Source organism: Orcinus orca, chromosome 18, assembly GCF_937001465.1.
Source record: "Orcinus orca chromosome 18, mOrcOrc1.1, whole genome shotgun sequence".
Taxonomy (NCBI): domain Eukaryota; kingdom Metazoa; phylum Chordata; class Mammalia; order Artiodactyla; family Delphinidae; genus Orcinus; species Orcinus orca.
The window spans coordinates 3,359,133-3,372,385 of NC_064576.1; the positions used below are offsets into that span (position 1 = coordinate 3,359,133).

Sequence of the window (13,253 nt, forward strand, 5' to 3'; positions counted from 1 at the left end):
TGGAACAATTCTGCATGTGAGCCCACATCTTATGCCACTGACTGGAGCGGGGCTAGCTGACATCACTCTGTGTTAGCAAGTCCTCCTTCCTCCTTTTTTTATCCAATCTTTTGGCACAAGTGTGCATTCATGCCTACTACCGACTGTGTGAGCGTCCTCCTTCAGACCGCTATTTGAAGCTCAACTCCATTATTAGGTAAAAAAAGGAAAGAACAGGGGACAGGATAATAAAGAAAGAGGTTGGGTGGCACAGACGATGAAAACGTTACTCATCGATGCTAAAATGCGAGGTTCTTAGTTCTTCGTCGTAGACGGATAAGGGTGTTAGTGTCAATCCAGGATTCAATACCTGTCTTACCCACACGGGGCCGCTTTCAGACACGTCAGCAATTCTGAACCTTCTCTTCATGTCATTTCTGCACTGAAGTACTCTTTTCTGGCCTCATCAACTATCATGCATTTTCACTTGAAGATGCTCTATCTCCCTCTCATTTTTAAAAAATGAGATGTATGTCTGCTCTCCAGTAATGCTTATGTTTTGCCAAAGCTATTGGCCACCAAGCTCTTTGCCACCAATGCACTTGCAGATGTTTTATATCTAGGAACCTGCAATAATTCCTGGTGTGGTGGACTCTATTCTATTTCCTGTTATTGCTCTAACATTACCTTCTCAGTTCTTTTACTTTTCAAATTCCTCTTTCTCTTCCTAACCCTAGTCACGGTGGCATTCTGAGTTGCTTCAGGGATTAAACAGAATCCAAACTGTGCCCTTGTGTTCGTGGGGAACATCTCCCTGCTCTTCTGTCTCCTGTTCCTTCCTCCTTCTGGGAGCCTGGCTATCCCTCCAGCAGACCCCTGAGCTCTTCCAATCCCCCCCGTTTTGGTTCCTCCGACTTCTGCTCCCTTTCAGATGCTCCAGAAAGCTCTGGTACCAGCACTGGGGTCTGGGATGTGGGCAAACTTAGTGGGGCTTCCGGACTTCTCCCCGCACTATAAACAGAGGCTCCGAGCTTCCTGCATCCTGCATTTGCTGATGAAACCGGTGAGTCAGAAGGACTGATGTGTTTCCAGGGACTACACTTAGCATCTCTCTTTGCCAAACACATCACAGCAATTTGTTTTTGCCAGTGAGACTGGGGCAGCTCCCCGTGGGGACTCGGCCCCGCTACTGGAAACCCCAACTGCTCTGGTAGGAGCTTGTAGATCACTCACCTGCCAGCCTGGTAACGGGCACTGCTGCAGAGCCAGCCGGCATCTCTCCTCGGCCGGCAGCATCCTCTTGTCGTCCGGGAGGGTCTCGGCCAAGGGCTTATACCTGCAAAAAGCAGTGGGGACAAAAAGCCATGACTGAATTGGTCATCAAAGGATTATCTTCAACAGGGTTGCCTTTGTTACCCTGTTTCTTAAACTTTTCCCATTCTTACTTTATCCTACGTGCCCCCAAATCTCCATCCATTGTGCATTACATTGGACCACTAGGAAACAGCCCTTGTCCTTTACAAGGAAAATGATCTTAAAAGGAACCAAATATATCTCTCAATCCTGTAATGTATCTTTAATATTATCAGGAGTGATGCAAACCATTTATCAAATGAAACTTCGAAGAGGAAGAATATGAATCTATTAGTTCTCATTTAAATTTGTAGAATACTCTTAAAATACACCTTTTAAGGTATTCCCACATTCTTTGTTAGTGTTTGAGAGTGAATCTAGAGGTAGTTAGTATCTATAATAAAGGGACACCAGAACACCCAAAAGTTTTATTTAAGTGAGAGGTAGAGGAGCTTCCTCCCCATGGAGTAGATACTGAGTATTTTAAAAGAAGGACAATTTATTTTTGGAAAGTTCCTCAGAATAATTAAATTTCGCTCTTTGGCTGAAATTCATGACTATATAAAGTTTTCCTATGGGTTTCCAAAAAAAATGCCTTTCAAAATTATATGACCCATTAAAAAAAAATCTATGTGAAATTTTCATTTGCACTTATGGCATTTAGCCTGACATGGAAGCCAAACAACATTAGGAGGAGGAGGAGAAGGGGGAAGAGCAGGAGGGGGAGGGGGAGGAACTGGGGGAGGGGAAGGAAGAAGGGGAGGGGGAGGGGGAGGGGGAGGGGAGGGGAGGAAGAAGGGGAGGGGGAGGAGGAGGGGGAGGAAGAGGGGGAGGAGGAAGGGGAGGGGGAGGAGGAGGGGGAGGAAGAGGGGAGGGGGAGGAAGAGGGGGAGGGGAGGAAGGGGAGGGGGAGGAAGAGGGGGAAGGAGAGAGACAGGAGAAATGAGAAAAAAATCTAACTGCATCTGGTGTGTTTATGATCCTCACGTTGGGTTGCCCTGGGAACTCAAAGGTGATAATTAAATCACCTAAGTTTTCTGTTATTTTCTGTAAAATATCTCAGCTTTTCATCTAAAGTTTGTTGCAGCAAATTTGGCATCTTCTCAAATGAGTCCTTTGTTTCCTGAGGACATCTAAGGAAGGCGGTGTGTCGCCTACACACCCGGTTCACCACCCCCATCCAGCCGAGCACTGAGAGGGCTGGACGCGTCCCACTGGCGGCCACCGCACATCTTTATCTCTGCAAGTGAGGTAGAGAAGCGAGGTTGGAGGGGGAAGCGCGGCAGGAACTGTGGGTCTGGGGTATAACATGAATCCTGAGAAAATACACCTGTGTGACTTTTTCAGTAGCAGACTTTCATTTCCCCTCTAAAATCCTTTTAGCATACTGTCACCGAAAACTTACCGTATTATTTGTCCTGGATTGAGAATTGTCATGATATTGCTCGCGTGAGTCAGACAAAATAAATACGGCCGCATCAGCAACACCCTCCCTTCTCACACATAGATTTTCGCTCATGTATCAACTCAGGGTACAGGAGGGGGTAAAAATAGCAAGCAACAGAGACTGAACAGGAATTGTAGCGCTAGAGGCACGGCTCTGAAGAATCTTGCTCATCGTTTTGAGCACACTGAATGGTCTCAAATGATCTATAGATGATGGAAGTATTCAGTGATTTTTTTTTTTTTTTGATAAGAGGCAAGAATATGATTTTCTACTCTGCAGCGTGCGGAAGGCCGGGAACCGGGAGGAGAGTGTACGGGGGCAGTGGAGGGACCACCTGAAGGTGATGGGCATCCCCAAAAGATGCTGGTACATGACATCGGAGCATCAGCGGGCAAACAGGGACTATGTGTTATAATGTTTAAGTGGTTCAAAGGTGATAACTGACATAACCGTGCAATGCACGTGAACAGGAGAGACTGGATTGAGGATCTAAACCAAGATGCAGGTCCAGCTTTGCAGCAAACTTGCTGTGAGGCCCTTGGCAAGGCGCTGAGCAGGTAATCTTCCCCTCTCAGTACCGCACGTGTGTGCGACCCAAGTTCTAGGTTCCGTTGTAATCATTAATTTAATTTGTATCTGTCCTCAAAGTGTGCGAGCTTCCCCAGGGCTCGGGGTCATCTCTGCACATCCCATGGTGTCTGCTCCATTGCCTATGCGTGTAGAAAGTATGCATACGTGAAGAAATTGGGCTGGGAGAGTGGAGGATGGGGAATGACACTTCTCGTGCACCGAATGAATGCAGGGGACTTTTCATTAGTCGCTTCGCACACTCCTCCAAGACGCAGGGGGCATGGACGATAATCTCCTTTTGATGGTGAGAAGTTGACGGTCACAGAAATAAAGTCACTTGCCCAAGTTCACACAGATGATGTTGAATTGTGTCTCCCCAAAAGAAGCGTGACCTGACTTGGGAACAGGGTCTTCGAAGATGTAATGCAGTTAAGAGGAGGTCTGTAGGGTGGGCCTTAATCCCACAGGACTGGTGTCCTTACAAGAAGAGAAAATGTCACGTAAACACAGAGACACAGGGAGGACGCCACGTGATGATGGAGGTGGGGAGGGAGGTGACGCAGCTGTAAGGACTGCGGGGCCACCACCTGAAGCCCAGAGAGGCAAGGAAGGAGTGCACCCAGAGTCTCAGGGGGTCAGGGCCCAGCGATGCCCTGATTTTGGACTTGCGGCCTCCAGAACTGTGAGAAGTACATCTGCGTTGTTCGCAGCACCCCGGTTTGTGGTGCTTTGTGAGGGAAGCCCTAGGGACCTGACACAGATGGTGGAAGGGTCTGGGATTGAACCTGGGGCAGCCTGACTCCGGAGGCAATGTCTCCACCACCATCGCTCCGGCTGAGGCGGGAAGGAAGCAGCCCCGGCCCCAGATAGTTCCAGAGTGAAAGACGAGCTTGAGCACCAAAGTCCCAAACGCACAGTAACCATCAGCATACGGGACATGCAGAGATGAGAGCTCTTGGTTCTCTGACCTTTGGGTGACTGAGCTTTTCTTTAGCAGTAAACTAAACTCATAATGACATACAGACTCATTCAAACACTCAGGAAAATCAGCGCGTTTCCACCACTTACCCAGAGTCACACAATGCAATGAAATCACTCAAATTATCTTCTCATTCTTTTATAATTGTCTCATTCTGGAACTTTGCTAATTATCACCAAGAAGTGAATTGACATAATTCAAGTATCTGAATACAGTATTAACAAGTCAGAACAAAAAACCTTAACACTTGGTGCCTTTTTTTCTCATTTTATATTGTTCTTTTGACACCTAAAATGGTATAATTCTGACATTTCAACCGAAAAGACAAAAACGTCATCTTAGACAGGGTGAGGTACTCTATTTTAGTGTAATTAAAAACATCTTGTCTTTTGGAATGTGAGTGTCATCTCTGGGTGGTGTCACGGGCCCATCACTGCACTGAAGCATGATCTCATAGAAACTTCAATTTCAGACCAAATGGAAATAACCAGCCCGAGCCTGGAGCTGCACATGGTCCTGAGAGTGCTGGTGTGACTGGAGAAGGGACTTCTTTGCTCTCGTTCCCCACACCCTCCTGGCCTCTGTTGCCCAAGAGGTGGTCACCTCCATCCACTGAAGATTCCCTATCCTCAGGCTGACACCTGCCCTGCATCCCAGATAAACCAGCCGACTCTGAAGTCAATGTGAACTCTCCGGGCTGACTCGCTCTTGTCTCATCCTGGTTTGGCATGAGGGGCGTGACTGGAACCTAGTTCCACGTCCAGAATCTGGGTCGTGTGGCTCATTCACTCGGGCTCATTCAATCAATCAACCAATACTGACTGAGCACAAAATAGATACTGGGAATGCAGCAGGAAACAAAACAGATCCTTATACCCCTTACATCCCATGATGGAGAGAGAGATAATAGAAATGTAAATGAGGACGGATGTCAGATATGACAAGAGAGATGGAGAAAAATAGAGCAGGGAAGGTTTCAGGCTGAGCAGATACCTGCTGGTGAGGAAGGAGGCATGGCTCTCTCTGGGGAACAGGGATCCAAATTGAGGGCATGGGGTCTGGAAACCTGGGGTGGGATGGTACCTGCTTAGGGAATCAAGGAAGCAGGCATGGCTGGAGCAGAAAAGAGGGAGGAAAGATGGAGGAGATGGACCCACAGAGGTATCCACACAGGGTGAGGACGAAGACCCCACCGGTGATGCCACGGACTTTGGCTTTGACTCTGAGAGTCCCGGGGAGCAAGGCTTTGAGCAGACGAGTCACATCACTTGACATTTAAAGAATCGTCACAGCTGGGAGGCTGAGAGCAGGCAGAGGGAACAAGTGGGGGGCTGGGGAGACCCTCTGTACGCTCTTCCCACAGCCCAGGATGGAAGCAACAGGAATGGTAGGAATTGGTTGAACTCTGTCCATATTTGAGGCAGATCCAATAGGATTTCCCAGTGCACTGATGTGGATGTGAAGGGAAGAGAGCATGACGTCATTTCTTGACCTAGGAGACTGAGGATGACGCTGACATTTACTGAGATGGAGCAGTCTGGGAAGAGTAGTTATTTCCCTGGGCCAATGCTGCATAAACCGAAGGAAACGGTCAGTGCAACTCAGGAGAACCAGAAACGGGGAGTGGAGGTGAAACTCCCAAAGGAGGTATAGACCAATGTCACCAACACCCCCGAACCAGACCTAGTGCCTCCCTGGTTGTCAATTCCTCAGCCGGGGTCAGTCTCTTCTCTGTCACGACCTTCTGTCTGACCGAACAGGACAGTACTTACCATGTGGGAAACTGGTCCTCTTTCCATTACGGTTCTGAATACTCAGGGTTCTCTGTTACTCGGGGTAACACAGTTGAAACCTGTAACTGTGTTAGCCGCTCCATTTGCCTCACTTCTCTTGGGAACGTGTCTCTGACGACTTTCATCCTCCCCTTCCTGCCAGTCTACATCCTAAGTTGCCAGTATATAAGTGTGGGGTTTCCCAGCAAGTCCCATCATGGTTACTGAAAAATTCTATAACACACACACTCGTCATTAAGTGCTCTTTCTACATCAAGGATTCATGAAACCTCTCCTCAATGCACTCACAGAATCAAGAATATGATGACAATAGAAAAATAACAGACATGACCACACCTTACAAAATTATAAGTGAAAGAACCACATTACTGGTCCTTTTCATTTTGGGGTCTCTGTATTCTAAGATGGGTAGATTGAAGTTGAAGTAGCAGAGAAAAAGCTAACAATTAAGAAATGTAAAGTACAACAGAACCTAAGGAAAGTGATGAAATAAATATTCCTCTTTTCAAAAGTGGTTGTTCCTTCTAGTTTCAAGGAGAACCTTGACATTCTACCCCTCATGGTCCCAGAGACAAAAAAAAAAAAAAAAGGGCTTATGCAGTGGCCATAGATGTCTGGTTAAACATTGTAGTGACTCGTAGTTGACTATCATGAAATTGTAGAATCATTGCCTTAGAAAGATGCAAGGGATATATATTAAGCTAGTGCTTTAAAAAAAAAAACTTAGATGCAATTTCTCTGAAATTGTTTCTGTTTGCTGAATATGGACTTCATCTCTTCATTCTCAAAGAAAACTATGTCGTGACAGTTTCAATCCCGAAACCACTTAAACAAGAAAACCAAGAAATAAGAAATTGAAATAAGAAAACCAAGACCTGATGACATTTCTCTTATTAGGGACATATTTTAATTACTTATTTGATAACAACAAAAGAATGCCTGAGGATTCCCGTTAACCTCCTTCTACCTGAGACAGGCCTGGATAATCCACAGAAAGAGGAAGATGGAGCATGGAGGCAACTCTCCGTCGGAGGAAACATGGAGAGGGACAGCAGGTGAAAGCAGGTGCGGGGGGCGGGGAGGGGCAGGTGGGGCTGGGACTGTGTGATTTCAGAGCAGCCCGGGGAAGGCAGGGTGTGAGATGGGGTCCACAGCACTAACCCTCATGGAGAGGGGCGAGCATGTCAGCACTGACAAGGGGCTGCTGGATTTGTGATTGAGGACTTGAGGCAAGGTCCAGAAGAAACCAGAATCCTACAGCATCAAGACATTAGCAGATGGTGGAGAAGCCCGAGGACCGGGCTCTCGTGGTTCATGGCATAAATAAAGAAAAGGTCATCAGCTTCAGCATGAAATAGAATCAAGCAAAGTTTTGGGGTGTTTTGCTTTTCAGTGGCAAGGAAGAATGTTCAGACAGCATGGGCAACACTTATAGAAATCTACGAGTCCTACATTCTATCCATGCTAATTTTTGTGTATTTCTGTTTTCCTCCAGGTTATCTGGCTCATTAAGGTTTAGTTCTGATAGGATGAGGACACAGTTTCTTCTCTAACCATTCCCTTGAAATTTTCCCACAGGGCCCTGGGTGGTTTGTCTGCCTGGCGTGTAGCACGAACGTAGCCGTCTGGCTATGGTTAAACGGGGATGCATTTTACCCCTTCCACAAACTTGCCTGGATTGTCATTGTACTGTTCATATTCCTGCTCTCACGGTAAACACAGTGCAGGTGCAGAAGGGTGATTTTCTAGCTATTTGGGGCCAATTTCCAGCATTCAGGATGCTGAGTGGTGGGTTGAGCGTAACAGCCGCCTAGCAACGGGACTGACATACGTCATGAAGATGCTGAGAAGTACGAAGAAGCAGGAGTACAAGTGGGCTTGAGAGAGAAATAGAATCTATTTCAACGTGGAGGTTGGGGGGAGGACAGGAAGGAGAAATGAGACACAGAGAGAGAGGATTTGCACAAGTGCTTTTCAACTAAAGAGGATCCCTTTCCTTTCCTTTTAAAGAAAAGGATGCGAAAGCAAAAAGTCCAAAATCCTCCAGCTCACACAAAAATCCATTGTGTCAAGTGTTACCCATTCTTTGTCTTCTTCCGTGAGTCTTAAGGTTTAGAAATCCCAGCTAGGGCTGTCGGTGGGTCTGGGTGTTAGCCCCCGGAGCTGACGGTCCTGTGATGGGCGGGCTCTGCTCCACCCGCCACGCCCATCTCCTCCGCGGCAGAGCAAAGCCTGAGCTGCTCAGAGGACCACGTGGAGTCTTCATCACAGGCACCTGCCCGTCTGCCCCCCCAACATCTCTCTGCACCTGCTGTGCCCTCGTCAGCCTGACACAGTTTCCAGTGGGTTCACCTACATCCCCTCCTCAGTAGGCACGCCCTTTTCCTGTATATTTACAGGAAGAACTGGAAGGGGACGTTCGCTGTCTTTTGCCATGGCCTTGGGGTCTCCTGGAGTGTTCGGAACTGGAATTCGGTCTTGAGTTTCCTTTTGCATCTGTTGGGACTACCATTAAGCCCCTCAGGATCTACAGGTGACTCTATTAAGGGGAAAAGTCTTTCCATCGTTACTCTGACAATTCCAGACCTACTGCTCACGCCACTGTGCAAGACTCAGTTCTCTTCTCTTCCCAAATGATGGTAACTAGGCTGCTGTCACCTTTCGAAAATGGTTACACCATTCAAAGGCACTGTGGCCTTCACATTCCCATGGGTTTCCTGGTTCAAGAGCCCCCTAGGAGCAGAGTCCTTGGGAAAAGTTGCCGGCGGTGGGGGGTGGGGGAAAGGTGGGCGGTAGTGGTGGAAGAGCTGCCCCATTGATGTCACCCCAGAGCTGCACGCCCACATGACAGTTCTGTCCGAGGCTGGGTGACTAGCTTGGCGAGGGTCATCCCTAACTTCTACATGCAATTCTCTGGAGTTCAGAATGGGTCAGGGGAGAAGCAAGGTGGGGAGAGAGAGATGGAAGGAAGGGAGAAACACCAGGGAAGAGTTATCCAGGGCCTAAAGATTCCAGGTATGATGATGGATCAGTCGGTATCATCACTGAATTCTCACAGCAACCGCAGAACGACATTTACAGAGATTACATGATAACTGCAAAAAGTTACAGCAAAGCTAGGTTCTTAGTCTAGGGTATAGAATTCTGAGTCTAATATGTCTCCTACTAAATGTGTACGAGAGATGGGACAAACACAGATACTTGCCCCTTTTGTTTTTGAGCCTGAAAGGACGAAGGTAACTGTCATACAGATTGATGTATAAATGAGGACTATTAATAAAACAGGACATGTAAAGAGCAGGACCCCATGCTACTGCCTTGAATTCCACGCCTCCTATGGCAAGATGATATTCCCCTTCTCTGTCTCCTTCTCCTCCTCCCTCATTATGCTGGGTGTGTGTGTGTTGCTTTTGTTACTGTTATTTTGATGCCATTATTATGCTATTATTTACTGTCATCACAGCCACATTTATTAGGCGTTTATCTGTTACGACTCTAAAACACAGCATCCAAAATTCAAACTCAGTGCCTGGCTTTTACATCACTGCTGGTGGAGATGCAGACGCAAGAGAAAGGAGATAATACAGAAGAGTGAGGGGGGGCTTCCCTGGTGGCGCAGTGGTTGAGAGTCCGCCTGCCGATGCAGGGGACGCGGGTTCGTGCCCCGGTCCGGGAAGATCCCACATGCCGCGGAGCGGCTGGGCCCATGAGCCATGGTCGCTGAGCCTGCGCGTCCGGAGCCTGTGCTCCGCAACGGGAGAGGCCACAACAGTGAGAGGCCCGCGTACCGCAAAAACAAAAACAAAAAGAGTGAGGGGAATCCTGGACCCTACTTCCTGGGCCAGCTGAGAGGCCCTGGAGAAGCCCTTTTAGCCTTCATCTGAAAACCCCCGGGATGATTTTGTGTGAGCTCTACCGAAGGTGTGCTGTTTCCCTCGGCTGTGACCGCTAACGTGCCAACCGGCTGCAGCCTGGGAGCTGCCGGCACGGTGAAGGCGGTGGGTGCCGAGGACCACACAACCAAAACGAATCCACTCACGCCATATGGTCCCTTCCTCGGAAGCATCTCAGTCCGGAGCCCGCGGCCAAGCAGACCGCCCGGGGCTGCGGCCTTAATTGTGTGGCATTCATTCAGGCACTTCATGTAATTAAGCCGGAGGTTCTCATCCCAGACAATATGGGAGCTGAGTAATAAAACAGAACGCGAAATTCTACCTTGGCTCCTGGGGTTAGCCAGTGCCACTCTGCAGATAAAAAATGGATTCAGAGCACCTGCCTAGAATTTACATGACAATGCTCTCAAGTTCTCTTACTTCAAGCCCGTCCCACCATTTCATTCTAATTGTACAACGGAAGAACGTTCGAATTATTCAGTAAATGTATGGAAGTGAAACACTCAATTAAAAGTGTCCTGGTGTGAAATATACACAGAGTTCCATTTCCTGAGCAGCCTTTGCAGCAGGTAACCTGTTTCTTGGCCAGGGTTGTACTTGCTTCTAATCGGGCCGGAGGATAGTTTTCCACACAGAAATCCCATCCCTGCATGGACGGCACTGCAGGGCCATCTACTGTGGGGACATTTCAAGGCTGGGCCCTCTCGGGGGACTGAATCTGCGACGGAGCTGAGCTAAGGGTTGCAGGAGAAGGACCCAATGCTGCTGTTTGCAGATCCCGTTACACACGCCCAAGAGGATGCTTAGCGCAGTCGGTGAGGACGTTGAAGCTGACGTGCTCCACCCTTCCCCCTCCACACTTTGCAGAATTTACTGGCTGAGCCATAGCCTGTATTCTTCAGGTACCAGAACAGCTTGTTTCCTTAAACTGAAAAGAACAGCTGTTCATTTGTTGTTTAAGCCTAAATGAGAGCCCTCTCTAAGCTTTGTGGTTTCAGTAACATTACCCTGTTCCTAAAGCAATTTGCTCCCTAACCAAATACCCACTGAGGTTAGTCTGACCTCCTATCTTTGAGTAGGAACAGGAAACCAAGGCAGGTTGATTTATTTGTTGGAAAAATTTGTTGTTCCAGTGTTTTCTCTCCTTACTAAACACAGAAGACACTTCTTCTCCAGGTAAATGGCTAAAACATTTTATGAAGACTGGTGGCTAATGCCAGTTATTTTATGATTTCAATACATTTATGTCGATTTCAGATATTGAATTGAGTTACTTACAACCATAGGAACCTGCTATTCTGAATATCACTGTTATTAGAATTGGTTAGCAGATCATGAAGAAGAATGAAATTATTATGAGCTCTGAGGGAAGAGCCTGGCACTGAAACTAGATCTCCCGATTTGCACAGTGATGAAATTTTCTTTTGAATGTCTACTTCTGAAAATGTGTGACAAGAGCTGAATGAAGAGTTGGGGTTCAGTATCTGAACCCAATAATGTTTGTTAATTTTGGAAAGTATTCATTATTTAAAAAAAATGCTTTGTGGAGGTGTGCCCATATTTAAGCATTCAAGTGGATGAGTTTGGAAATAACTGTACCTCTGTGAAACCATCACCACTATCAATGCCATAAACGTAACTATCACCTCCAGAAGTTTCCTTCTGCCTTCTTTATTTTTAGTTATTTACTTATTTATCTCTGATAAGAACACTTACATAAGATTTACCCTCTTAGCAAATTCTTAAGATAACAATACAGTACTGATAACTATAGACACAATGCTGTACAGTGGACCTCTAGGACTTACTCATGTTGCAGAACTGAAACTTTGTACTCTTTGATCCTCACCTCCTTGTCTTCCCCTCCCCCCACCCCCTGGAAACCACCCTTCCACTCCCTGTTGCTATGGTTTCGACCGGTTTGGAGCCACATATAGGTGAGATCCCACAGTGATCGCCTTTCTGTGTCTGGCTTATTTCACTTAGCATCATGTCCTCCAGGTTCATCCATGTTCGCACAAAAGGCAGAACTTCCTTCATTTTTAAGGCTGAATGATATATTCCATTGTATGTGAATACCACACAAAAAGCATTAATTTAAAATACCGTCATCCGATACTTCCATTTTTCCAAAGAGGAAATGCATATGGGGCACAGGCACGTGAAAAGATGCTCAACGTTGCTAATCAACAGGGAAATGCAAATCAGAACCACAACGAGGTATCACCTCACATCTGTCAGAATCGCTAGCAGCAAAAAGGCTACAAATAACAAACGTTGGTGAGGATGCAGAGGAAAGGGAACCCTTGTGCACTGTTGGTGGGAATGTAAACTGGTGCAGCCACTATGGAAAACAGTATGGAAGTTTCTCAGAAAACTAAAAACAGAACTACCATATGACCCAGCAGTTCCACTCCTGGGTATATATATCCAAAAAACACAAAACCATTAATTTGAAAAGATACATGCACCCCAATGTTCAGACAAGCACTATTTACAATTGCAAAGACATGGAAACAACCCTAGTGTCCACCGATAGATGCACGGAGAAAGAAGATGTGGTACATACACACAACGGAATATTACTAAGTCACAAGAAAGAATGAAATTTTGCCATTTGCAGTAACATGGATGGATCTGGAAAGCATTGTGCTGAGTAAAATGTTAGACGGAGGAAGACAAGTACCATATGATATCACTTACATGTGGAATCTAAAAAATGCAACAAACTACTGAATATAACAAAAAGGAAGCAAATTCACAGATATAGAGAACAAACCCTTACCAGTGGGGGGAAGGGGCAATGCAGGCATGGGGAAAGGGGAGGTATAAACTATTGGGTATAAGATAGGCTCAAGGATGTATTGTACAGCACAGGGAATATTGCCAATATTTTGTAATAACTGCAAATGGAAAGTAAACTTTAAAAATTATATGAAAATTAAAAAAAGAAAAAGGGAAACGGAAAAAAAAGACAAAATTGACATTTGTATTGTGGTGAGTCATGGAAAATTAGCAGCAGTAAATTCTGATGTCAGTTAACTGAGTTGTCATCCAGCCAAGAAATGCAAGGAATGAACATTTTTAAGAACATAGGATCAAAAGGAAAAATTGAACATCTATTTTTTTTTCTCTTTAAATGAGACACTTTAAATACAGGTAATGTTACTCTTGAATGATATAACAAATAGTGAAGGGTAACTAACATTTTTGAATTAGAACCCAGTACACCCATATTTT

General features: G+C 46.2%; 1 protein-coding gene across 2 annotated transcripts in view; it reads right to left on the reverse strand.

The window, feature by feature from the left end:
• The window catches only part of MYO16 (myosin XVI), a 478,842-nt gene that overhangs the window by 88,306 nt on the left and 377,283 nt on the right, over positions 1-13,253 (reverse strand). For both annotated transcript variants that reach the window (XM_033435062.2, XM_033435063.2), the window contains exon 28: positions 1,213-1,315. In XM_033435062.2, the coding sequence (XP_033290953.2) occupies positions 1,213-1,315 (103 nt within the window). The remainder of the gene's footprint in view (positions 1-1,212; positions 1,316-13,253) is intronic.